Below are 27708 nucleotides of genomic sequence, written 5' to 3' on the forward strand. Positions count from 1 at the left end.
AAGTCCCTGTGTTATCGGGAGCACTTTACTGTACAACTTCCCTTTGCTGTTGCTACGCTTATTAGTAACATAAAGAAAGTTAAATTAATGAAGTTTTTAGGTTTTCATGTAAAGTCCATTCTTAACCCTAATATTATCCGTTTTGTTTAGGAAAGGGAAATTTTTCAAATACATTAATGGATATTTGTTAACCAATGTGTTATATTATAAAAATAAAATAAAAATATTTAAGTATAATACACCATACAAGGTAGACATGTTTCAACTTCAAACATTTTTCTAAACTTCCACAAGCTTTGTTTCTTGAGAAAGCATTCGACACTGCATGACACAATGGTCTATGGTTCCGTATGCAAGAAATGGAACTACCGCGTGAAATTATTCGCTGGTTATCTAACTTCTTGGAAAACAGAAAATGCAGAATCGAACCTCTGATTTTAGCGTTGTAAATCCGTAGACTTACGGCTGTACTAACGGGGGATATATATAAGGGATAAAAAAAAAAGAGGCCACCATCAAACTAGACTTCCTACCGATAGGGCAAATAATATCTATAAATGTATGAAACCAGTACATGGTCATTGCTCTGGAAAGGGTCAGAGAAATTCAGCCCACTCTGACCCTAAGGCAGTAGACAGTCATACCAAACTACACTGCATGATCATGTAAGTAAAGGAAGGAGGAAGAGGTCAAAGCGCACCCGACCCTCTAAGGTACATATGATTATATCTCCAAATCCCGAGAGAGGGAGAAACTTTGTTTTCTAGCGTATGTTTTGAGACATTTTATGTTGCTTTACCTAATAAAATATCTCAAATTTATTTTAAGATTAAATTAATATTGATTGATAGATGAACCAACGAAATTAAAAATGTAATGTTTGCAGTCACGCAAAAATATATATGGTCTGTGGTCAGTGTGGAAGGTATAATGCAAATCTATTTCGAACTATAATTACAATAAATCTTTATTTATTTAATATCAATAATGAACATCAGTTCAAGTTGGAAATTGTTATCTTTACCACAATTTGTTTGATTGGCTCGCAAGATACCTAGCGTGAACTGTTACAACACGGCTACGGTACAAATGTTGTGAAAAAACAACAAAACAAAGAAGTATGTGTGTAATTAATGGCTGGGGAAGTGGATGTGAACGTTGCTAGACGTACATGTAAATAATAGAAAATCTGTCAAACTCGACGATACTAAATGTAGAAAGATAGATATGGAAAAATACATGTTTGATGCAACTAATTTTGAGTTAGCTGATGAATTATATATATATAAAGAAACTTAAGACTATAAATTGTGCGTTACAGTGTTACTACTCTTTTATATTATAGTTTTTGTGTTAACTTAAAATTTACAGGTATTTCTAAATTCCAGGTGTTCTTCTAAGCTCTTTAGTACTAATAGTAATACTAATAATAGTAATTGCTAGTTGAAGTGAGTGATAGCAAATGCAGTATTTGTACTGAACTGTTTTATGCATCATGCCCTTATTAACCATGTAATGATCAAACTAAAGTCTATAAACCAAAAATTACTTAAATCTTATATACAGACTTCAATGTTAAATTGAGTTGAGTATAAAATTTTAATGGATTGAGTGTGAAAGTGATCCATTGTAGTTTCTTCGTTATTGTTTGCAAACATATTTTATGAAAAAAAAAAGTATTATTACAATTTATAATTGTAGCACTTTATAGAGTTGCTACAAACACCATTTTTTTTTCTCATTAATCTTTGGTTTACATTGAGAGTGGAACATTTTGTAGCTTTGCATGATGTTTATGGATATAACATAGTCTTGAAATGCACTAACGTAATAATATGCAACTGTTTTTTTTTTTTTTTTTCGTATTGTTATGAATCACAAGCTAGAGACTGTTATTTTTCTCATTGACTAATAATTTGGTAATGTTATCAGTGAAAGTTGGATTAGCACATATTGCATTTTCTTCTCTGTTTTCAGTTAAGCTTTTATTCCTTGTGGTGTGTAAAGATTTATTAATAATTTAATTCTTTTTTTTTTTAAATTGTTAGATATTTGATTGAAAAGAATTACCAATGGTATAGTGGAGTTGGAGTAGTAGGTCTCCCCTTTACTCTTTCCCTTGGCATGATTATAATGCATGGATTTGTAAAATAAGCTTTAGATGTGCAGATATATATAAATATATTTGCATATTTCAGATTGTGTATTTAAAAATAATAGAATATATATTTCAAATTATGACTTAAAATTTACATAAATAATGCATTTTGTGAATTGTATCTTGTTGAAATTCAACCTATATGTGCACATGTGAGGGTTGGAAAATGATTAGGATTTGGTTGGCACAAAACACTACACCACTAAGAATAATTTTTAAGGGTGGACCCTAATTGGCATAAAAAGACATGTTGCCCAATGAATGGCAAAATTTGTTATTTGCCCATTGAACAAGTAGTTTTTTTTGTTTTTGTATTTGTTTTATTGCTAGAAACATGCTCTTGAACACCTATAATTGTTTCTGAGCCTGAAACCAAAAGTATGTAGGTAAATTAGCATTTCCACTGACAGTGAGGAAACCCTTTAACTCTTTGTAAGGTGAATATATTTCCTGGATTTTTTTACCATGTAGTTTATCATTAGAAACTTGTGCTTTTACAGTGTGTAAGCTGCCTGAACATATCCTTTGCTATGAATCATGTAATAATGATTGACAAGCCAGACAAAAATCTCCAAAGTACTCATTCTATTTTTGATCAACATCATCTTTCTTTTTTTTGTTTGTTTGTGTCCTTGAAGAATTGTTTTAATCCTTACAACATTCATTTTCTTACTTTTTTATTTGATTTTTAAATTGCAAATTTATTTACAAATAATTTACCATCATATTGAGTGGTTTTGTGTTTTTACCTGTTACAGCACTTATTTTAAATAACTGGGTAAAAAAGTAGATGAAATGATTTAATTTCTTATAAATTACATAGAAAAACCCAGCATAAATTAGTGGGATAAATTTAAATTTACTGCATTTTGCTTTTGAATTTCATATGGCACATTCTATTTTATTAGGTACTTAATCAATATATTCATGGACTTGCAAGCAACTTGATACTTAAATAGTTTAGAAAATGCATTTTAAAAAGTTCACTGAAGTTAATATGGACCTTCCCAGTAATTTTAGGGTTTAATAACTCAATAATATTGGTTATTAAAGTTTCCATTTCTAATACCAATTTTTTCATTTGACCTTCTAACTTTCATGTAAGAAATGAATAATGCATTTTACTGATTACACTATGTAACACAAATTTTGTTCCTGGATAGTATGTGTTAGTTCTTAATTGCATATCTTGTAAAAGTATAGAGAATGGCCATCATTCCCTTCAAACTTTGTTTCTGTGACCCGGATAACGAAATTTAGAAATTAACCTGTGATCTATGTAAAAACTGGCAAATTTGCACACTTTCATTTACATAAGGTCTAAATAAAACAACATATGAATCAAGATTTACATGTATTTATACTAAAGTTCTACAAAAATGTTTAGAAGTGAGTAGTTTTTCGAGATTTAGGACAGTAATGCAAATCACTTTCACGTATCAGCCCCCAAATACAGTCTCCCATCATGTTTTCCTTATATGCTTCCAGGTCACAAAAGCAAAGTTTGAAGAGAAAAATAGGTCTTTTTCCTTTACTTTAGGCATAAGCAATTGGGAAATTTCACTTTCTGACCAGGAACAAGAAAAAGTAAAAAATTTTGTTACATTGTGTTATTCTTATTATACAAATTATTTCTGCTTTAATGTAAAAAATTCTTTTTACTGCAATTAATTTTAATTTAAGTAGTCCAAATAAAGCCTTTGAGAACTCAGAGTTTTGTAATGCTAATCCAAGCTGTCTAACTTGTTAGTCTCGTCTCTGTTTGACATGGTATTCTTCTCTATCCCTAAAACCTGTCCGAGTTATTATGCTTCCTGTTATGCACATAGTAATTACTGATTTAAATCCTGGGATCTGCTGTCAAGTTCTCTGCATGTGTATATGGTATTGTGGATTAATTTGACATGTTAATATTTTTTCATATCCATCCATTTCAGAAAAGGCTGATGTCTAAATTTCACCATTTTGTAAAATTTATTTTTATCTTTTTGAACATTACTGATATATTTTCACTTATTATGTCTGCCTTTTCAGAATGTACTGGTTACTTAATTTTAGTCTTGAATAGTGGTAGTCTTAAATGAAGAAAAGATCTAAAGTAAATAGTCTGTGTTGGGTTCTACAAATAGTAACCATGAAATATTTAACCAGGATGAGAAAACCTGTTCTAGTCAGAAGCTCTGTAACTGCAAGCCACAATTACCACAATCTTGTTTCTTGTGTCCAGTAACACAATTTAAAAGATTATACCCTTGTTATGTTTATTTATTGCTTTCTCCAAACCAATGAATTAAGTAAGGAAATTATCATAATCACCACCACCAACAAGAGTCTCATCAATTTTTATGGTAGGAAGGCATTAGAATAAAACCAGAGAAGGGGCCCTTTTCATTATGGGGGGTCATAGGGAGAATTCTTTGTAGAGGTAAGAGAGGGTAAAGTTCCCCTTCAGAAAATAGTTTAGCAATTAAAATGAAACTGGTGTAATATGAGAGGTGCATTTACTTGTTTTTTTTTAAAGTATAGTTGCCAGTTTCCCAGAGGGCAATATCAGTTGTTTTGTTGTTTTTTTAAATTTGCAATTTTCTTAGCGTAGTAGTGCTAAATAAGTCAAAGTTGAAAAATAAAAGATGGAGCTGGTACTACTCACTAAACTTTGGTTAAATAAATGGACTAGATCTAGTTTCAAGGTAAATTTTTTTTTTGGCTTTTGAGTCTTACATTTTAATCATCAGTAATTTTATACTAAAAAGTAAAATTTATGTAGGCGATAAAACCTACCACAGGAAGTCATTGAAAGTGTTCTATTCAAAATGTTTGTATTAAAATGTTACTATAATTTTTTAATAACAATAACTTGCAAATGTTGGAAACTTTAAAAAAAAAAAAGAATAATTGTAGCATGAGTACATATTAATTGACAGTATGATTTTGTTTAATGTTTTCTTTTCCTAAAAGTGAAGTTACATTTGGTTGAACAAGATCAGGCTTGGATTTATCTGTCTTGATGACCACTGTTATTTGAACAGTTAGTACTTCTAAAGCCTAATTCGTAGAGAGCCCTTTATGATAAAATGAATAAAACTGTATGCAGAAAACTGTTTTTTAAAGACGTGAAATGACACAGTACTTTGTTAAATAGAACAGGGTAGCAGACATATTTTATGCATGGAAGATTACTGATGTGTTAAAAAGTTGTATAATGAACTATTAATTTTAAATGATGAAAGCTGTAAGTTACATTTAAACAACAAAAAGGAAGATTACAGATAAAAATTGCTGAAGGAAACTGCTGGGCCCCACTTCTTAATGACATCTTTGTATTAGAGCCCTCTAAAGGTTAAATAGACCCCCTTTTTTATCTTTGAACTGATACCTTGAATCAGGCCAGTTAACTTGTTTTTTAGCATGTGTTTCTAGCTGTGAGGCTATTTAGCTTCCACCATATGGAAGTATTATGATGATATTAAATCCTTCATCAGTAACCTTGTAAGTGTATAATACAAGTAATATTTTAAACTGTCATTTTTCAATAGAATGCATATTTATAATTCATTGGCAGAAAAAATTACTTTAACATCTGGATGAATAATTAGGATGTGCCAAATAATATTGATAGAATGGTTATTCCCATTTTACAAATAAAGTGTTGTTTATTCTAGTATTGGCAATTTAAGATCAGGATTTTTTTTTAATTTAAATTAGACGTGATAAATTTTAACTCCAGTACACATTTCAGCTGCTACTGTGACTTGTGTATGTATCTGGAAGAAACTGTTCAAATAATTTAAGACAACATTTTAAAATTTTAAAGCATTTTCTTTACATACAAATTTTTGTTGTGGCCAGTTGCTAGTTAACATAATGTTTAGGGACAACAAGGAACCTATTGGCCCATTTCAGTTGTCCCATCCTCTAAGCTACTAAACTAAAACTTAAAAATTTAAAGCAAACCTATATCTTTCATAAATCCATCAAGCTTTCTTTTTAAACTTAAGTTTACTGTCTCCACAAGATTCAAAGGCAACCCATTCTAGTGGCCAACCACTCTATTTGAAAAATAAAAATTGTCTTACCTGAAGACAGCTTTTATCTTGCCTAAATCTATATTTGTGTCCCCTAATTCTATAATTCTTGCTGTTAAGTGTGAAAAATTGGATGGTAAATGAAGTTATGTGAACATTTTTTTTTCTTTCCTCTTATGGAAAGGATAGAAAAATACAAATAAAAACTTTAAAAAACATAAAGCCTATTTGTGGTTTTTGTTAATTTACATGCTTTATTTGTGTGCAGAAACTGGTTATGGATTGTTTCATTTAGTATTCTTTTTGGCCAGTTTTCTAAATAGCATAGCATATTTACTTATTTGTATTTACATTTGTTTTAAGGCATGTTTTTGTCCATAATTATGTTTGGCTATTGTAAAAGTGTTTTGTATATTTCAGTAAAATATGTACACTTACATTTATTACATTTGTTTTCTTTTTTTTTAGGTGTTGTTGACCAAAAAAAATCCATGATGTTCAAATCTTATGGTTATTTAGCAGTATGTGGAAGTTTCCTCATACATCTTACATTGGGAACATTTTACACTTTTGGTAATATGAACACTTACATGATGTCTTATATAAAGAGCAAAGTAGATGAAAGCGTCTCCTACAGTCAGTCAGTGTGGATTAATTCTGTTATGATATTTGGTCAGGGACTCATGATGCCATTTGGAGGAGTGCTGGAACACAGATATGGTGCTCGTGTTACATGCTTCATTGGCTGCTTAATTTTCAGGTAAACTTTCCTTTTTTATTTATTTTGTATTTGGTCACAGGACATCAAATACTTTTATGATATATGTTTATCTCTTAATGACTTTAGCCTATTGTATTGACTTACAGGTGTTTTTATGTTACTAAAAAATGGTTGGATAGAAATAATCCATCTAGATAAGTCAAATAACATGAAATATGGAAAGCCTAACATATGTAAGTATGAAAGTAATGTAGATAAAATCTACCTTATTATAGTTATGACATGTATTACATGGCTTTCAACTATTTTGTCTAAATTTGGAAACGTTCATAGTTCTATTTCAAAGTAGTTTGCAGTTGAAGTTTTTGTCCTAAAAATTTAACTTTGAAATATGAAAGTCAGTTTGACTCGGACTGGTCCCCTGCTTGTACAGCAGTAAGTCTAAAGATTTACAGTGCTAAAATCAGGGGTTGAATTCCACTAGGTGGATATAGCAGATAGCCCAATGTGGCTTTGCTATAAGAAAATACACTCATACTCAGACCAAGTGCAAGATGATCTTCTGAAGGATAATCATAAATGCAAGTTGCATTTTGAATAATCTCTCTTACCTTCAATTATTACCTAAATTTCTAGTTTCCATATGTATTGTATTTGGTATTTGTTATAACCCAACCATTGTTGATAGTCAAGAGCATCAAATGCATAATAATGCAAATATTGACCCTCATTTGTGCATATGAAATAAAATAAAACAGTTTATTATTAATTATCACAGAAATAAAACCATACTTTAATCCAAACTAACAGCTGTGACATTACTTTTTGAACTACTTTGCTCATGTATGAATAGATTTGAACAGGTATCACAAGAACTATGTACACTAATATTACAGCCCTGTGAGTAAACAGCCTGACTTTCATGAAAGGTTTTGAGAACCCTGCTTATTAATTTTTTAAAAGCACAAAGTAGAGGATTGATTGTGAAACAATTTTTTTTATGAAATAACATGACATAAAATTTAAAAATAACAAGAATTGTTTTTTTACAGTTCAATTTTGAGAAAAAAAATCCTAAGTTTTAAACATTCAGATAGAACTTTTAATTTGAATTCTTACATTTCTTTGTATTAATTTCATTTTTTTAAATCAAATTACAGAACATTGGGATGCATGCCCTTGAATTTATATGATTTTAATAATACACATTTGTTATCCACTAGGTGCCGAGGTTTTGACAGTTAATTTCTAATTCATTATTACATCAATGACAAAGGCCAACATATACACATCTGACCTGCTTAAAATTAATATTTAAAAAATAAGTTTCTGTATATCAGCTTAACTATGAGTTAAACCATCTTCATTTCTACCACTTTGCAAGGTCCTGCCATTCTAAAACAAGTCACCTTTTACTGTTTTCAGTAATGATTGGAAGCACAATGACAGTTATTTTACTGCTGTTATGCACTAGAAAGTTGGTTCAAATCTGTTCTTTGATTTGAGATCTCTAACAGTTTTTTTTTAATACTAGTATTTGGATAATGTTATGCTATTGTTCTTGCAATCTGCTAATGTTTCTTCCTTTTAAAACAAGAAACAGAAATCTTTGTATTTTTTATTAGATTGTTTAGACAGAGTATTCTTGAAGAAATTTTGATTGAATGGACAACAACTGCCTGTTGTAAAAACACGTCTCGAGTACGATATTTCAAAAATCTTCCATCTTGTGTCTTTGTTTGTATGGTGTTGTTGGTATTTATAGTATCCACTAGAATAAAGACTGACAATACCATACACAGATTTAGACTAAACATTGTAGCTTTCAAAATGTCATCCTCTAAACCTGTATTTTTACAACAGGCAGTTGCTGTCCACATGGTTATATTTCTTTTATAAGGAAGCTCTGTGCTTTGCTGTGTTGTTTCTAAAGGTATGACATTTTCCCTTTTATTCTCAGTTGTTTATTGCTTCCTTCAAAGCTACACTAGATTTAATTTTGAGGTACATCTTATGAATATTACATATTTGCCTTTGGTTACCAAAGAAAATGTGCTCTTTACTCTGAGGCTGTGTGTGTGTTGTGGGAGTGATGATCAAACTTCACTGTTTTGTCAGATGAGCACCTTGCTGCATAAAGCTTCTTCCTCTGAAAGTCTTTTGATTTCTTTCTTGGTATTTTGTGTTCATAACAATTCCTTTTTGTCTTACCTATATACCAAACCCTAGCTTTCTGGTCCTCTCAAACCTTAAGAATCTTAATTTATGATTTTTCGTTGTAATTTTTTGTCTTTTCTTGAACTTTAGTTCATTGATTCTCTTTTCTTATCTTTAGGATCATCATCTTCTTGTTTGTTGTCCCAATTTCTTATCCTTGGTCTGCTTTTCTTCATCTTGTTTTGCTTTTATTCTTTTCACACTTCACCTTTTAAAGGCTCTACATTGCAACCTGGACAGCTTCACGAAGAGAAAACCACACTTGTTTGTTTTTCATCTTGGTCACAAATTTTTCAAAATCTGCAATGTCTCAGTGAACTTAGTTTCTTTATTTCTTGGATTTGCTTGGTCAAAATACTTTGGCACGTTTTGTTTATAATGGTATTTTTAGAAATTTCTTTATCCTTTGAAAAGTAAGACTGTAACAGTAAGATAATTACTGTTGCTCATCAGTAATTATCTCTGCTCATTTTCTACTTTGCTTGGTTCAAGGGTCCTGACAAGTATGATCACTTCCTTTTCTGCTCCTTATCCTTTCAGTACTTTCTGACATCCTTCTTTCTTAGAGGGATATCTGTCAAGGATTACAGATGTTGCTTACTTCTGGAGCTATCCCTCACTTGCAGTCTGATGAAAGCCATGTACCTATGCTTTGTGGAACTGTGGGCTCCTTTTGTAAAATGCTATTGGGTAAAACAGGTCTCCTGAGCTTTCACTATTTCTACAATCTTCTTTTTCTACTTCCCCTCAGATCCCTTTTATCTTCAGCACTTGGATCAGGGTGAACTGTTTCTCCAGGTTATGAATGCTGGAGTAACACCGTTATGTTGTTCCCAAAAAGGTGGGTACTTGATTATCATGTCATTGATTTATAATTGAACCAATTTCTTATCAGTCCTTGGTTCAAGATTGATAATTTTCTCAAATGATTTTTTTTTTCTGGGCTATGGCTGAATAGAGTCAGCATTTTGGATTCATTTCTTCACATTAAACTTTATCCTTTTATTTGTTGCTTCCTTTGGTTTGCCTACAAGAATTGGAAATTTTAATTCCAAGTTTTCCTTTCAAGTTTGATCTAGATTCATATGTTTTCAATTGGATCCTATTTAAAGATGAGTCAGCAATCAGTTTATGGACTTACAATGTTAGTCTGAGTATGCTTTCATGAGATAGATGGAATGAAGGTGGCCATTTTGTAGTTCTGTACTCAATCAATTGTATGATACTCTACCTTGTATCATTATAGATCATTGTATTTTAAAGAAAGTCTCCAACTTATTTGTGAGGTTGGCTCTCTGATCACAACTTTTCTCTTTTCAATAGTGATTCTTGTACTTATTTTCATGCTCCTAGTCTGTTCTTTACTGCTATTGATCTCTTCATTTGCTCCTCTTCACTGTTCTCCCACTTTTCAGGGAGGGTTAACAATAACCCACAAGGCAGTGATCATTTTCTTATAATTTTGAGAGAGAGTGGGCATGGTTGATGCCATCTGACCTGCATGTCCCAATGGAAGCTGGATCAAGCAAACTTCCACTGCTCTTGCAGGAAGCCATCAACAGATGACTGTGTGATAGCAGTAACTGACTGTATTATACAGGCAGCTGTTCAGTGTATTCCTATAACCTTGACATGTTTTCCATGATATCCTCATCTCTCGTGAAGTGCTGTCTGCCACATGGCACCAAAGGCTCATAAACAGGCCTGGGATACTTTTCTTAGGTATCCCACACTCTTGTGCTGCATCACTTTCCAGCAGGCTCGTGCACATGCTCAGTGAGTAAGACATGAAAGCCAGAAGGATTTTTGGATTAATTTCACAACCAGCAAATCTTCTACCACCAGTTCCAAAGTCAAATGGGACAAGATTTGAAAGTTCAGTGGGCAATATAATTCTGTCCCTTTCTTGATCTTGCTTTCTGATGGCCAGGAAGTAACTAATACCCAGAGCATTGCTGATACTCTTGGTGAAAGCTTTTGCTGAGTATCTAGTGCTTCTGCTTCTTCCTCCACCTTCTTAGCCATCAAGACTCAGGGAGAGCAGTCACCTCTTTCCTTTTGAGTTGATTGTCACTATGACTACAGTCGTCTCTTTACACTGGTGGATCTCAGAATGGTCCTTTATTGGTCTGGCAGTACATTGGTTGGGCCTGATGATGTACACTATGAAATGCTATGCCATCTATGTCCTGCTTCTTTTGCTATTCTTTTGATTGTTTTTAACCAGTTTTGGCAGGAGAATGTTTTTTCTGATGCCTGGCACTAGGCTGTTGTCCTACCTTTCTCTATGCCTGGGAAGGATCCCAAGATTCCTTCAAACTACTGTCCAATTGCTTTGACGAACTATCTCTGTAAGACCTAGGAGAGGATGGTTATTGCTTGTCTTGTTTGGTTCCTCAAATCAAACAACCCCTTCTCACTCGCCCAGTGTGGGTTTTGATGACAGCTCTCTGCCATGGACCACCTGATTTTGACCTCTAACATCAATCAGAGATGCCTTTCTCAAACAGCAAATCTTGTATCAATATTCTTTGGCATGGAGAAGGCTTATGATACAACATGAAGGTATGGCATTTTGGGAGACCTCCATATATATGGGTTACTTGGCCATTTGCCCATTTTTATTAAACATTTTTTAATGGACAGGCAATTCCAATTTCATGTTGGTTTGACACTTTTCTGTTCTTTTCTTCAGTAAATTGGAGTCCTCAGGGCTGTGTTTTGAGTGTCACACTTTTCATTATAAAGATTAATGCCATCACTGAACAACTCCCTCTTACTGTTGTTGGTGATTTTCATATCTCATGTCAGTCATCGAACATGAGGTATATTGAGCAGCAGCTACAGAGTGCTCTCAATCATTTAATGAAGTAGACCACAGCAAACAGCTTTAACTTCTCTCTCTCTCTCTCAACCTGTTTGCATTCACATTTTCCACCAATGGAATATTCACCCAGATCCTGAAGTCCATATTGGTGAAGTTGTGCTGCCTCTGGTCCCTGAGACAAAGTTCTTGGGGCTTATCTTTGATTGTAAGCTGACCTTTATACCACACATCAAACAGCTATAGGTCAATTGTACAAGAGCACTGAACATCCTCCTCTCTTTCACCACTTGGGAAGTGGATTGATATTCTATGCTGAAGATACATCATGCTCTTATTCGATTGAAACTAGACTGGGTCACTGGTCTGTGGCTCTGTCAGGATCTTGGCCTTAAAGATGCTGGACCCCATTCATCATCAAGGACTTCGGCTCTGCACCAGGGCTTTCTGCACTTCCCCAGTTCAGAGCTTCTCTGCACCTCTGCTGTTTGCAACTGTTGTTACTATATGCTTTGAAACATTGTTTCTTACCAAAGCCACCCACCTGGGGTTGTGTCTACCTTCCTCAGTGGACCATACTTTTTCAGAACAGATGATCTGTCATTGCTCTTTTGGCCTTCATATCCAGGCTCAGTTTGATGAATTGGGTCTGTCCTTGAATAACATTGCTGTATTCACTGGTCAGCCCATCTCACCATGGCTTATTACAGTTCCCAAATGTGACCTTTCTTTAAGTCATCTGAGAAAAGCAGATACTCCTGATTGGAAATACCATCTGTTATTTGCTGAACATCTTTTGAACCATCCTTCCATTCCTATTTATACAGATAGTTTGAACTCAGGTGACTGTGGTGGTTCTACCATGGTTTGTTGTGGTTTGAAGGCTGCGTGCAGAATCCCCTCTACAGCTTCTGTGTTCACTGCGGAATTGTATGCCATTTCTCTTGCCCTGGATCACATAGATGCTTAGCAGTACTCAAACTGTACTATTTATACCGACTTGCTTCGTTCTCTAGTGGCCCTGGAATTGCTTCACATTGGTTCACACTCTGTTCTCGCCGATATTAAAAACCAACTGGCCCTTTTTTTTTTTTAACATCTACTTCTGTCCAGTTTTTCTGGATACTGGGCTATGTTGGTATTTGCAGGAACGAGCTTGCTGACACCGCAGCTAAGTCTATCTGCTCTGTCACTATCACCACTGTGCCTGTCCCATACTTGGACTATGGTCCTGTATTCAAGGCTCGGCTCCATGCCAGCTGGCAGTCGACTTGGAGTGAGCAAAGTGAAAACAAGCTTTTTCAAATAAAACCCTATATTGGACTTTGGCCATCTTGCTTCTGTAAGGATCGGAAAGAGGAAGTTGTTTTGACTAGACTTTGCATTGGTCACAGTTTTTTAAATCATCGTTTTCTTTTATCTGGAACTGATGCATCATTGCGTAGTCTGTGTAACACTCAGGTCACAATAAGCCACATTTTACTTTCTAGCCATTGTTATGACTGTCAACAATGGCACCATTTTAAACATGTTATGTCCCAAGTTTGTCCATAATGTTAGACAGTGTTATTGGTGATGGTGACACTGTCCACCTTGGTGATATATTTAGTTTTATAAAGGCCATTAATCTTTTTAATGCTATTTAAGTTTTTTAATTTATACATTAGACTTTTTTTTTTAATGTGATTCCCTTTTAAGAATCAAAGTACGTCTAGTTCAATTTTAAATTAGAAAATGGCTATAACGTCAAATAACTCAACCAGGACTGGAAAGGATAACTTCAGGTGACTAATGCTGATTTTTGAACTTAACTCTTAGTCATCCTAGTAAGTTATAATAATTAGAATTATGCTACAGAAGTCCTTTACAACTTGTATTTCTGTAGTTTCTCTCTTACTGCTGTAAACTAGATATAAAAATTGGATTTAATGCTATTTATGTTTTTAAATCAAAAATTCAACTTTGTTTTGTTTTACCTTAATTTATTTTTATGAATTTTAATAATTTTAATTTTAACTGTTTAACAGATGTTTGGTGCAGATAGCCTAATTGCTTTGTTCCATAAAATGCCAAACCAACCAACCTAACTTATAGCTATGGTTGTCACCTTTTGGCAGTTTCCTTTATACCACAATTACAGGTTGTATAATGGATGAGTGCATGGAGGTGTGGAACTAGTGGTTGACCAGTATGTGCCAGCTCTTTCTCTGCCACTCAATACACCCTTGGAGGTTTTAGCCATCTTTGTTTCCTTGGGTCACATCATCACTGTCTGTTCTATCTACCTGACTCCTGGAGAGCTCTATGGTCAGTCAGATATTGATGCTTTTGTTGAACAGTTGTCGTCTTCTTTTTTAACCCTGAGGGACTTTAATGGACATAATCCCCTCTGTGGAGGTCAGTGCTACCCAACCCCCATGCCCCGTGCAGAAGCTGGACCAGCCCAACTGGCCCTCTTTCACTGCTCTCTCGGAACTTGATCCTGCTGTCATATGTAAGGCATTGATAGATGACTGTGTGGCAGTAGTAACTGACTGTATTGTCAAAGCAGTTGCTCAATCTTTACCCAAAATTTCAACATTTTCCATGTGGTGGAATCCTGCCTACCTGGTACATGGCACAGAATGGTCAAAAACAGGACTGGGATACCATTCGTAGATATTCCACAGTTTCAGTCTGCAACTATGTAGGTGAAGTTGTGCTAAGTCTGCCTGCTCTGGTGCTATGACTGTCGTGCCTGTTTCATACATAGACTATGGTCCAGTATTAAAGGCTCGGCTCTGCACCGGTTTGCAGTCAACTTGGAGTGAGCAACATCATAACAAGCTTTTCCAAATAAAATCCTCTGTTAGACTTTAGCCATCTTGTTTCCATAAGGATCAGAAAGAGGAAGTTGCCCTTAGTAGATTACGCATTGGTTATGGTTTTTAATCCTCGTCATTTTCTTTTATCTGAGACTTGTACACCAATATGTGGACTGTGTGACACTCAAGTTACAATAGTCCACATTTTAACATCATGCCGTTGTTATGACTGAACGATGGCACCATTTTAGATGTTCTGTCCACAGGTTTACTCCCTGATGCTGGACAGTGTCATTGGGAATGACAAGTTTCACAAATGTTTTTAATTTTTTAAGGGCCATTGGCCTTTTAATGCTGTTTCATTCAAAAATTGGACTTTTTAAGATGACTCCTTTTTATAAATTTTAATAACTTTATTTTTTATTTTTTACTGGTTGTTTGATGTAGATAGCCAAGTTGTTTTGCATCATAAAACACCAAACAACCAACCAATCAAATCACTATGAACCACATCTTTCTCAGCATTCATGACAGCTGCATAGATTTTGTGTTCACCTCTAGATTCAGATTTGGTATCATTCTTCATGGAATTTGCTTATTCTAGTAAGTATTTTATGCATTTCTTATTTTAATATGGTCTGGCTTACTGCCATATTGCTCTGCTGACCATCTGATATATACTGACCAGTTGAGCAATCTTTACATTTCATCCATTTATGCAACATTTTAGCACCACACAGGAGGTTCTTTTGATAGTACTTATTTCTCTACCACTTTTAATGTGTGAACTGTATTTCTTGCAAGAGATGGATTCAGATTCCTACCAAGTATTCGTCACTAGCTCACATCCCCTAATTGGATGACATGCTCCATAGATTTTCTGTTTTCTTGACACTATTTTTAGTAAGTACATTGTCTTAAATTTCATTATCTAAACTAGTCTTTCTACTGTTATATCACTGTGGGATTCTATATCAGTTATACAGAAAGATGAGTAGTATTTCTGAAGTTAACATTTTCCTTAGCTGAAAATGTACTTTAAATAGATACTCTCCTCTCCACAGAGTCTCTCACCCATCCTCCCTACTTCAGTTTTATATTTCTTTGACCTCATCAAAAATGATTTATTTTTTTTAAGGCATAAGCTCACATGGTTTACTGTGCATAGAGGTTATATTTCCTTCCTGTTGCTGATTTCATGACAGACTGCTGCAGTTGAATGTGGAAAATAATTTCTTGGCAAAAGCAAGAGGTTACATCTGTCATGTTTATGGAGAGGTATTTATCTAAAATATAATTTCAGGCAAGAAAAATGCTTATATCATTTTTCTAAAATAAATTTTTTAAATGTTTCTAGTTTAGTATTTTGCTGCTACATTAACTTAATTTTATTTGTTAGAGTTTATGATATGATTAAGTTGCATGTATCATTATAAATTCTCAGTACATCACAAACTTTGTAAGCCTTTTACAACTAGCTGAGTTTTCATAATCAAATAGTAAGGGAAAACATTCAATTTTTTTTCTAAATTGATTATTTATACCTTTTTAAGTTTTCGACCTTTATGAGAAACAAATTTTATTTCTTCAAGAGAGAAACTGGCATTGAATGTATTTGTTCAGTGGTAAAGGTCAATCAAGATTATATTTTAACAAGACTTAAATTTGAGCAAATGATTGATAATATGGCAATAAAATTGGTAATTTATAAAAATAACAACAAAAGTTCAATCTTTTGATGAAACTTTCAGCAGCTGTATAAAGTTTTCAACAAGGTTAAGTAGTTATTTATTCCATACACATCTATATTTCATTTCATCATTTTTATCTGTAGCAGCTGCATCGCACTTTCAACATTTGCTATAAAATCTGGTTTTGTTGCAACGGCTGCTGTCTATGGTTTTTTATCCAGTTGTGGTCTTGGATTTGCCTATGTTGCTCCACTTGCTAATGGAATGAAGGTGAATTAATTCCTGTAAAATGTTATATCTAAAGCTATTTTACTTTCATTTTATATAAATGTAATCAATGCTTATTTATGTTTTAAAAAAGTGAAGATGCAGAAATTTGATAACTTTGAAAGTTTTTGAGCTAGGGTAGATATTAGTGTAACTGATTTGTTAATCAGTTTATATTTCATAATTATGTATGTTATAGGTATCTTAGTAGCATAGCTAATAATGCTTGTGAAAAATAGAAGTCAGATCAGCTATTTCATTTAGTGAATTACTTAAAATATTTTATCTAATACAGCTTTTCTTATCATTTAGTGGTTTCCTCATAGAAAAGGTCTTGTAAATGGGATTGTTGTTGGTGGCTTTGGACTTGGAGCTTTAATTTTCAATCAGATTCAGACAGGTTTTCTTAATCCAGAAAACAAGTCGCCCGAAAACGATGGGTAAGCTGGATAAAGAATCAAACCATTTATTCTTTTTCATAAACAACTGTAAGAAGTTCATCTTATTCTATGAAGTCAACTTTTATTAAAGTTTGAGTGCAAACAAAAAACTGAAATTTTACTTTTGTTTCAGTTAAAATTAGTTAAATCTCTACAGTAACAGTGAAGCCACAATCACATCTATTTTACATGACTGTAAAAAAAATATTAAGTGTGTTAAGGTTTAATTTTAATTTTGATAGTAGATTTTTGCATATTTTTAAAGATGTTTCAAAAATAATATTTAGTTATTTACAGATTCATTTTGTGCAATGATTAAATTCAAGTAATTGTGTGACAGCCAAATCTCGAAAGAGAACCTACTATTTTTGAAATACCCTTCCCTGTGATTGAACAAAACACAACCCTTTATTTGTAATAACTTTGTCTGTTATACATGAAAAAAATGGATATATATATAAAGATTTTATGTGAATGTATATTTAAAGCTGGTGAAACATGATTATAATTAATTTAGATGCCAAGTAAATTTAAGATGTTATTTATTTATATTTGTGTTTGACATGTTTCTGTGGTAACCAGTACCATAAATGTGTAATAGTGTTTTTCATGGCTAGAAGGGGCAAGCAGAGAGTTTGGTACCAGGTAACTTTTGCTTATGATTTATATCCTTTAAGACTTCTCCTCTCCATGACATACAAGCAAGTTACAAATATCATGCTATCCATGAATTATGTCAAATTGAGTAGATGATAAAATGACATAACCTCATTAATGTTTGTCTAATAATAATTCGAGATCTTATTACAACTTTCAAATATATTATTCATGATACTTGAATAAATGTTGTTTCAAATTGTAGTAGTAGTGTAATATTTGTAATGTATGTAACAACTGTGAATATGAGCATTCTGTCAAACTTGAAATAACCATAAGAAGAAGTCTTCATTTTCTGCTTTTCTAAACTTGTGAAATAAAGTATAATCCCACTGTTACAGAACAACACACCAAACTTGTGTACAACCAAATTTTAACACTTGTGTTCTCTTCAGTCCACTTGTTTGTGAGACACACTGTTTATAATGGAAGCTCTGAATATCTAAATGACATATGATGTAAGAAAGGTGTTCAGCTTTTCAATATAAAGTGAGCTTCGGAGGCATTGAAGTTTGGCAGTCTTTGGATTAAAGAATTTTCCACAGTTTTTCTTTTGACATTATTTTTAGTTCTGTATATTATTTTGGATAATTTCTAATTGATATTATGATCAAGATTTTTCATGAGTAGAAAAAAAGCAGTGTTTGACTACTTTTAACATCCTTTTTACGTTATGCATGTCTTTGCTAAATTTCTACCATTTCCAACATAAACATCTGTGATCTGCAATAGGAAATGAAGCATTAAAATAAAATCTTTCAAGAGGATATTTTCATCATTTTAATGGAGGCAGATAGTTGCAAAATGGCTCAATGTTCTCATAAGTTTCTTAACTGATCCAACTTAGTTAAAAGTTTAATACATTTATATAAGAAATAAGATTTTCCAAAGGAAAATTAAAGTTAAGACACAGATGCCCAACTTATGTCTATACAGTTATGTTAATAAGCATTCTTTCACCAAACTAGTTGAAGAAATTGGATGCTGTTTTTTGTTATGGAGAGGGAAAGTGTTAAAATATGTAAATCATATGTAACAAAAAAACATCTCTACCAACAAGTTTTACGGATGTTGGATTACAATCTAATTACCCCATCTAGCAACTATTAAAAATTCTGTTACATCTATGATATCAGCTACTGGAGAAATGTACCAGAAAACACAGCTTGAACAAATTTTTCATATCTATTTCATAGATAAAAAGAAAAAAGTGATTGTCCTTTTTTCTATCTTGAAGAGGCCTCAAAATCAGGTTTTTGCCAATATACTATAGGGTTTTGTTTATACTGAGCTGTATAAAATTTTAAAGTTTAGACATATTTAACACAAACTGTTTACCTGGTGAGATATTTAGCCTTAAGAAAACAGAATGGTACTAATTCTTATAATGTTCATTTTTTTATGTTGAAGAATATTTACAAATTGCTGTTTTTTGGTGTTTTTGTTCTCACTTGATAGGTATTTTGAAGATGCAGAAATATTAGATCGTGTTCCTAAGATGTTTCTTTTATTAGGAGGTGTGTATGCTGCAATAGAACTAATAGGGTGCATTATTCTCTTCAGTCCACCTACTGAAATTCTCTCGGTATGTTGTGACGTGTTTCTGTAATATGTAGTTATATAAACTTAATTTCTTTTACATAATAACAAAAGATCAAAAGAATCAAATGTTTCATTCTGAGCAATCAAAATAAGCTGAATTAGACCAACAATATTCTTCTTCATGCTACTTAATATGATCAACAAATTATCACGTAAAATGTTATAGGAAATGTGCTCACGTGTGCTTTACTTTAAAGTTTTACTCAATACACTACATTTTACATAAATTTCCTAACTACATCATTCAATTGAGAGAAATAACAAGTGTTACTTACACAGAGGTTGAACAGTGGGTATTCTTTATTTATTGTAGACGTCTTTTAACCCTCTTGCCCCATTTATCGTATACTACATATGACAAAGTTTTCTACTGTTTTTTTATTTACATTATACCAATTAGTATTGCATAAAATTTTAATTAATAATCCATATTTTAGTAGTATATAAGTGTTAAGTTCCTAATTCTACAAGGCAATATTTAAAAAAAATTCTTAACTTTCCCATGTGTGACACAAATGACCTTTTCTCTTGGCTTCTCTGTTTTATCCACCACCCCTCGAAAAAGTACAAAATTAAATGTAACTTGCTTATTATAAAATTGATTGTTCGTGTAAACCATAATTTTTATAGCTTTCAGTTATGTGTGGTTACAAAGCTAATGAATGGAAAATCATACCTCCTGCGTGTCCATTCTCTCTTTCAGGATTTGCTGAGAGTTCTCTTTTTTTGAAATTTATTTAGGAGGTTTTAGGAATTACATAAAGGAAATTTGAGATTTCTGAGATGAGGAAAAACTACATTTTGCACAGGCTATTCAAAACAAATATGCAGTATATGAATGGACAATTATTTATTTTAGTTTATTAAAATAATTTATTAAAAAATTTGATTTTTGTTATGTAAAAAACATTAACTTAAGTACTGCCACATTTTGTGAGGATATACACACTGTATTGAAAGTTAGAGGTATTAAATCTTTAAAGACTTTAAACAAATACAAAGAGATCACATGGTCAGTCATATTGACTGAGCTAGTGTTGAGAGAGTTAAATTTTCTTTAGTAAAAGTTGAAGAAAAAAGCAAAATGTAATAGCTCAGCCTTCTCATAATCATCAGGTACTTGCCATCTTTATCATCCCTTAATGGTTGCACTCTCATTTTAACATTTTATTTACTCTTAACTCTTCCATCATGGGTTGGGTGAAATATATCCAGTTCATAACCACAAAAGCATCCATGAATGTAATCATACTGTGATTTTTGATAATCTATGTGTATGTTTGCAAAATAATACAATAGTATAGTCTGATTCTCTTCCTATTTACCCCACAGACTATTCTATCAGGATTCCTTGTCAAGGAATCACCTATAACTCCTATAACCTTGTTATCATCCACATCTTTTTCTGGCCCTTTGTTTTCCTTCCTTCCAATAGTTCCTCATCTGCAGAAGCCAAGGACTGAAGTTTGTTGCTCAACAGAAGAGGGTCATAACTAAATTCACTACTTTTTACTCTAATAGTATGCTTTCTGATCTCCTGAAATGCATTGTTAGCTGACATATCCTTGTGTGTAGTAGTTCAAGCTTCTCCTGAAGTCTTGCTGTTCTCTTATATTGTTTTTTTTTTACTAATTTTAATGTGAAAGGTCACAAATGTATTAAATGAACTATAAACTGATACATAATATAAATTATATAATTTATTTCCTTAATGACTTAATACAGAAATTTATTAGTTAAATATTTAATGATTTCACTTAATTGTTTTTATCTAGAAAAGTAACTGAGTTATCAATAACATAAAAATTAACATTTTGTGTGTATTCATACAGTATCATACAGGGTGTTCAGAAAGTCACTGTGCAGTTTTGTAATCATATTTTATTCAGTCTATTTCAAGCCAGCAATTGATAGCAGTGTTTAGAAACAAAATAAGAAGGATCTAGGCCTGTATTGATGCCAATTGGGGTTACTTTCAACATTTTTTTTAATTGTCATTCATATTTACCTCCTGTATTCTATATTGAAACATGTCTGTTAATAAATATATAAGTGCACAGTGACTTTCCGAACACCCTGTAGAATCAATACATTGGAATATATATATATATAAATCAACAATTATAATGCTACTAAATACATTAATTGTAAATAAGCAATTACATTAACACTATAAAAGAAAACTCAATACAGAACAAGAAAAACATAAGAGGCTTAAGAAATCAAAATAATTTGTCCATTGCCAGCTTTTTATCATCTTTAAGTCATAATAGATAATGTCTGTAATCATAGCACCCAAATGCATTTGTGATATTTCATATACTGTATATTCTACATGTATCTATTGTTGAAAGTCTTAAGATTTTCATGTCATGTGTTTTTCCAGATCCTATGTGGTTGATAAACTTAGGGTTCTTTGTTTTGTTTTTAGTAGAAATTTTACAGTTGCTCTTTTAACAGGTTACAAAGTATCTTAAGTATTAGTTAATTTTGAATCAAAATATCAAATTGCTTCTCTTGTCTTTTAGCAGATCTTAGTGTACTTTTAATATTCATCTTGAATCAAAGTGCTTGTCTTATCTATATATATCTACCACAAATGATTTTATTATCTCTCTCAGGATGAAACTGCTCTTCTTGAATCTTCAAACAACAGCGATAGTGATGCTCAGGATACTACAGTATACGAGGAGAAGAATATCATGGATTACAAAACTAAGAAAGCTATAAGTGACTTGCCACCAAGTGAAGCTGTTAAGACCAAAGAATTTTATATGCTTTGGTTTACCTTTGCTCTTAATATACAGTGTGTCCAGTTTACCAACACAATGTATAAAGTAGGCATCAGTATCTTAAATTACTTAGCTTTAGTACATGGGTTTGTATGTTCTTTAAATATAGTATATTCATCTTGTTGCTTGTATAGTTTTCATTAAGGTTATAAAAGACCCATATATAATATGCATGTGTTTGTGCATCATGTCGCAACTTTTAGTTTAAATGTTAAATCTTGTGAAGTTAAATTAAGTTCTTTTTTATCTTAAAGTAATCACTTTATGCACTGTAGTCTACAAATTACATATAGATAATGGTCAGCTAAAGTGTAAACCAGTGAGAAAGCTTATTGAGAACTAAGAGGAACAGATTAAGTAGTTGACACTTAATTTTATGGAAAAGGTTATCATACAAGAAATTTAAACTATTTGTGTTTCATGTATATTTGCATCTCTCATATGATTGGTTCTTGAGAAAGGAGGGCTTTATCAGCTTTATATATAGTAAGGTACTCTTAAAAAGTGAATACAACACTGTGTGCATGTGTGTTTATGGCTAAAGGCCTACAACCTTCATTATTTTCAAATGGGAATAACTAGTCATATGAGTTATGCTATTTAACCTGGAAAGGTAGTTTTCTATTTACAGTTTTATGATATGAAGCTTTGGAAGAACCATCTGTTTTAAACACTTTTTGAATCCAACAGCTTTAATTTGAAGAGCTAACAGGTTTTCAGTTTTGTAAAGACACATTGCTTGTATTTGATGAAGACTGTCCTTGTAGTTTTTAATATTTATATTTACTTTTTTGTTCCTAAAAAAATTCTTACTCAAAGAATCCAAGATTAGTCTGTAATAAACATCTTATGGAATCACTTTCCTTTCTGTCAGTTGAATTGACTGACCTCATAACTATTTTGTACATGTGCATTTTGTCACTGCCATCTTTATATCATTTAACATTTGTAGAATGTTTTCATTAGTTGTTATTTTAAGTCTTGTAGCATTAAAAACATAATTATAATGGAATACTTATTTTTCTGACTGTTAACAGTAAAATGATTAGTTGTTAAAGGTAAAGAAAGATGCATTTCCTTAAAATATAAAACAACAGGACTAGGACAAATTGTTTTTATTTTGGAATACATTGCAATTACACCTGCTAAGCTCATGATCAAGGTAGATTTTCATTTGAAGAATAAAGCTGTTTTATGATTAAATACATTTATTTCTTTGTTTGTACAACTATCAATATATAAGTACTTGAGAAGTAATGTTTTATTAATGGTAAATTTATGGATGACAGTGAGGAACAGCTTAAGACTTGATCAGATATGTTTCATGGATCTTTTAGTTCTTGCACAAAAAGTGTTTTTTCTTAAACATATTGAGTTTCTTTTAATTATTTTTCTATAAAGTTATTATTCATTTTGAGTATCAAAAAATGAAATAACATATTGGAAAATTATTTTGTAGAACTTTAAATGTAAGAGCTAAATTTTTTATTTGTTAGATCTTTTATCCCAGGAACAGAAAGTTTAAATAGTGTGTTTTCTATATCCACTTTCCTGGTTACTAGCTACAGAAGGTTCATGAGGCAGAAATTTTAATTTGATCAGAAACAGTAGGACTACAGATATATTGCAAACAACATAGTAATTAACAGATGAATACCAAATTTCTAAAATCAAATTTTCTAATTTCATTTTTTCAGGCATTTGGTCAAACTTTCATCTTTGATGATCATTTCCTTGCCATAGTGGGATCAATTGCATCTGTGTTTAACTCTGTTGGTCGAATTTTTTGGGGATCATTACAAGACAAAACTTCATACAAGGTAAAAAAAAACAAACAACTTATACTTGGGTTGCCTTGATAACTCTTAGTAAAAAAAAAAAAAAGGCTGAAAACCTGCTGTTTTGTGGATGATCCAAAGATTGTTTGTAAAAATATGAGAATAATTTTCTTCATCTTGTATTTTGCAGTGTATAAAACACTAAATAAACCAAGATCAACTAAATTATTTAAATGGTTACTATTATTACTTCAGTCACTTGTATATTTCATTTATTAAACCATGAATTAGATTTTTAAAAGTGGTAGCTTTTACCTTATTTGTCCATTATTAGCTCAAAGAACAAAGTTCAAGTTTTATTATTTTACTTCAACAATGCAACTTGGATGTATGAACTTTTATGAAACTGAGCTGAAAATTCTAAGTTTAGATATAAATGTTTATCTTTAAAAGTCCAGTTAAATCTTTGATTTAGTTGTTCAGAAGTTAATGTATTTTTCTTTGTTTTCAGACATGTATGGTGTGTCTCTGTGGAATACTCTGTGCTTTGATGATGAGCTTTATTGCTACTCCACAAGGAGAAAAAGTAATGTTTAGTGTGTGGGTTTTGCTAATTTTCTTTACATTTTCTGGATTATTTGTGCTATTCCCAACAACAACAGCACAGACATTTGGCCCTACATATTCAGGAACCAACTATGGCTTGATTTTCACTGCACCTGTAAGTACTGCAACTTCCTGGTGTTTTTTTTTTTTTTTCATATTTTGAGGTGTTAGAAGATAGGAGCCAATAAGAACAACTTGTCAGTACAATTATAATATGTATTTAAAACTTGCTTGAAATAGCTTAATTTGAATAACTTTTGTATGTAACTTTTTATATATTTTGTACAGCAGTATACATTTATTCAAGTTCTCTCTCTAAATGTTCTGTGTTAACATATGTATTTTCAGTTGTAGGGAATTTTGTACTAGTGACTCATCTTGCATGTACTGAATATTAAAGTTGGGGTGGCTCGCAAGTCTTAACCTACAGAAAAATTTGTCTGTGTGAGACATCTGTACTTATATTTTCGTAACTTTAATTATTATTTTTTTAATGTTACTGTCTTTAGTGTTTTCTTATATCTATATTTATGGTGTATCATCAGTTCATAAAATACTCTTTATCTTTTAAAAAATGCAAATTTTATAACTGTTTATTTTTTGCATTGCAAGCATGTGATTTTTTTTTTTAATAAGTTTTAACTTTGTTACTGTAGGCCCTTTCATCTTTAGTTGGAGCTTTTATTATTGAAAAAGTACAAAACAGCTTTGGCTGGTTTGGGACCTTTTCTTTTATTGGTGGAATGAGCTTAACAGGTATGAAGAGGCCATTTAATTAATTTTTTTTTATTTATTCAACAGGCTTTGTTAATTTTTTTGGGGTGTTTTGCATCTAATTTCTGCAGTGTGTGTAAGATTACTGTTATTATGTAATGCATCAAATTAAGTACTGTATGCCTTTTTAAAAGCTGTTTAAGCAAAATACATTTGTAAAATTGAGAAGATGATGAAATGTAAAGGATTGGAGGGTTTTTCTTATTTTTTGTCAAGTTTAGATAATGCTTGATTTCTTGTTCTTCAAATATTAAAATAATTAAAATTATAATTTTGTATTTCAAAAATATTTTGAATTATCTGCTTTATTGTTTGGATTTATGTTAAAACTAGATAAGCGAACAATACTTTGTCTTTATCATTAGTAAAGTAATATATGCTAAAATTTAAATTACATTGAATAAAATTCATTCATTCATTTTAGCACTATTCATTACTCTCTTCTATCCACACAATCCTGAAATTGTTCGTCGTCGTCATCAATGATGGATTACTGGGAACAAAACCAATGAAAAAGATAGAAGAAATGGATAATATTCCTTTCATTTTTACATATTCTGTTATATTGGTTATTGTATTATTAATTTTTATTTTAGAGTATTTAATTACATGAAGAAAATTGAATGATGAAGTGTATTTAACGTTATTGTGAATTCTATGCTTATAATCCATGTGTACAATTGTAAGATGATCTGGTTTGCTGAGGGGTTTTTGGAACATTTTGATATTATAGATATATCAAAGCTATTTTTGGAGAAAATATGCATTGAAATTTATAATTTTGAGTTATAATCAAATTAAGAAATGTGTTACAATAATACCTCATAGTTTAATTACTTGTGTTATTGTAAATATTTTAGGTAGTGTATTATGAACAGTGTTATAATTTTTTGAAACATTTTAACAAACAACATGAGAGGCTTTTGATACAATATATTGTAGAATGTTTTATCACATGTTTAGAAAGTTTAATTGCATGGAACTGGGATTTTGGTGGTAGTGGAGGATTAAATCAGCACAAAGCACACATGAATGAAATCAAATGATATATTTTTTGTACTAATGAAAAGCTCATTACAAATTCAGCACACACAGATTCATTATTTCTGAAAGCAGAAAAGAAGGTAGTTTAATAATTATTCAGAAAATACTTTTCTCTCTGACCTCAGTTTCTGAATGAGTAAACTATATACTGAGTTTACATTCATCATTGGTCTTAAAATAATTTCAGTAGATGACCGTGTCATATTCACCAAGGAAACACTCCAATTCACATGAATTGACAGTCTTAATTTTATGTTATTTGATTCATGGAAACAGTTTTCTTATCAGAGAACCAATGTTACCCTGCAATTAGTACAACTAAATCACTTGAATACATACCTGAAGAGATACTGTAGATTACATCCAAGCTTAAAATTGCAGTTGTACATGTATACACAATACAAAGTAGGGTGTATTGCTGTTTTTTTAACAGAGAATACTGTCCAATATGTGGGTAGTTCACATATCAGAAGTTTACTGTATTTATTTAGTATTTACACTAAACTTGTAGTGATCAGATATCAAGCAACTACTCATTATCCCCAAATTTGGATTCAGGAAGTAGTTTCAGGTGTGCCTAATAAGCACATGTAGAAGTATTCACTTTAAAACTTCTCTGCCATTAACAAAGTAATATTTTCAGCAAGAATTTCTTTATTGCAAAATATTTTTATATATGAGATTTGTTTTATCAACAACTGAATTGTAATGAAAGTAAAGCATTTCAATTTGTGTGTTTTTCATAGCCCATGTTAAATCATTAAGTATAAGACGTCATCCAAGAATTTAAGGAACTCTCAAAATAAAAACTTTGGGGACCTCTGGCCATTACAGTAATCTAAATCTAATATGTTTCTAGTTTCTTACTTAATAGGTATAAATAACTAATCACTTTTAATACTATATTCTGTCAGCTTTTGCTGTCTTTTAGGAAGATCCTGAGAACTGTATATGGGTGCATGGGCCAGGTTTTGATCTTTGGTGTACATGTCAGAAAATCTGGTTGTGCCAACTTCTCAGCATTTTCCTGCCGTTGGTAGCAAATGTTAGCAGCTGAATTGTCGGATGTGAACTAATTACTGTAGAGCAGTAGTAGTAAAGACTATGAATGCTGATCATTTAAGTTATTAACCATCATAATCAGTTTATTTGTAATGCAAGTTTAGATTTAGAAGTTCTGGTTCTTAAAATATTGTTAAAAGGCATTTGAACTTTACTGTATTTAACAAGTTGTACATTTTTAATAAATTTCTACTTTTAAAACTTACAAAGCATAGAAGACAAATGTTTTTAATAAAAATAATTGAT

The 27708-nt window shown here is 31.7% G+C and overlaps 1 protein-coding gene across 14 annotated transcripts; it reads left to right on the forward strand.

Annotated features, from left to right (window-relative positions):
- The first annotated feature begins 536 nt into the window (after positions 1-536).
- Positions 537-27708, forward strand: LOC143232409 (apicoplast pyruvate carrier 1-like). 14 transcript variants are annotated; one of them, XM_076467841.1, is made up of 11 exons: positions 1085-1173; positions 2049-2094; positions 6652-6943; positions 16584-16710; positions 17020-17147; positions 19263-19389; positions 22028-22243; positions 23896-24018; positions 24488-24697; positions 25239-25338; positions 25781-27708. In XM_076467841.1, the coding sequence occupies exons 3-11, from the start codon at positions 6675-6677 to the stop codon at positions 25840-25842; spliced, it is 1362 nt and encodes a 453-aa protein (XP_076323956.1). In that variant the 5' UTR covers positions 1085-1173; positions 2049-2094; positions 6652-6674; the 3' UTR covers positions 25843-27708. The 14 variants fall into 14 exon arrangements, with proteins under 14 accessions (XP_076323964.1, XP_076323967.1, XP_076323963.1 ...); XM_076467842.1 differs by having other exon boundaries at positions 1116-1262; XM_076467845.1 differs by having other exon boundaries at positions 1127-1371.

Source organism: Tachypleus tridentatus, chromosome 11, assembly GCF_004210375.1.
Source record: "Tachypleus tridentatus isolate NWPU-2018 chromosome 11, ASM421037v1, whole genome shotgun sequence".
NCBI classification, from domain to species: Eukaryota; Metazoa; Arthropoda; class Merostomata; order Xiphosura; family Limulidae; genus Tachypleus; species Tachypleus tridentatus.

What these genes read in the sequence shown, in the direction of transcription:
- LOC143232409 (XM_076467839.1), top strand. Translation starts at nt 1,134, where the DNA reads ATGGCTGGGGAAGTGGATGTGAACGTTGCTAGACGTACAT. An exon ending in ATTGGCTGCTTAATTTTCAG is followed by an intron (nt 6,944 to 16,583) that starts GTAAACTTTCCT and finishes TTTTATCTGTAG; the next exon opens with CAGCTGCATCGCACTTTCAA. An exon ending in CACCTACTGAAATTCTCTCG is followed by an intron (nt 19,390 to 22,027) that starts GTATGTTGTGAC and finishes TATCTCTCTCAG; the next exon opens with GATGAAACTGCTCTTCTTGA.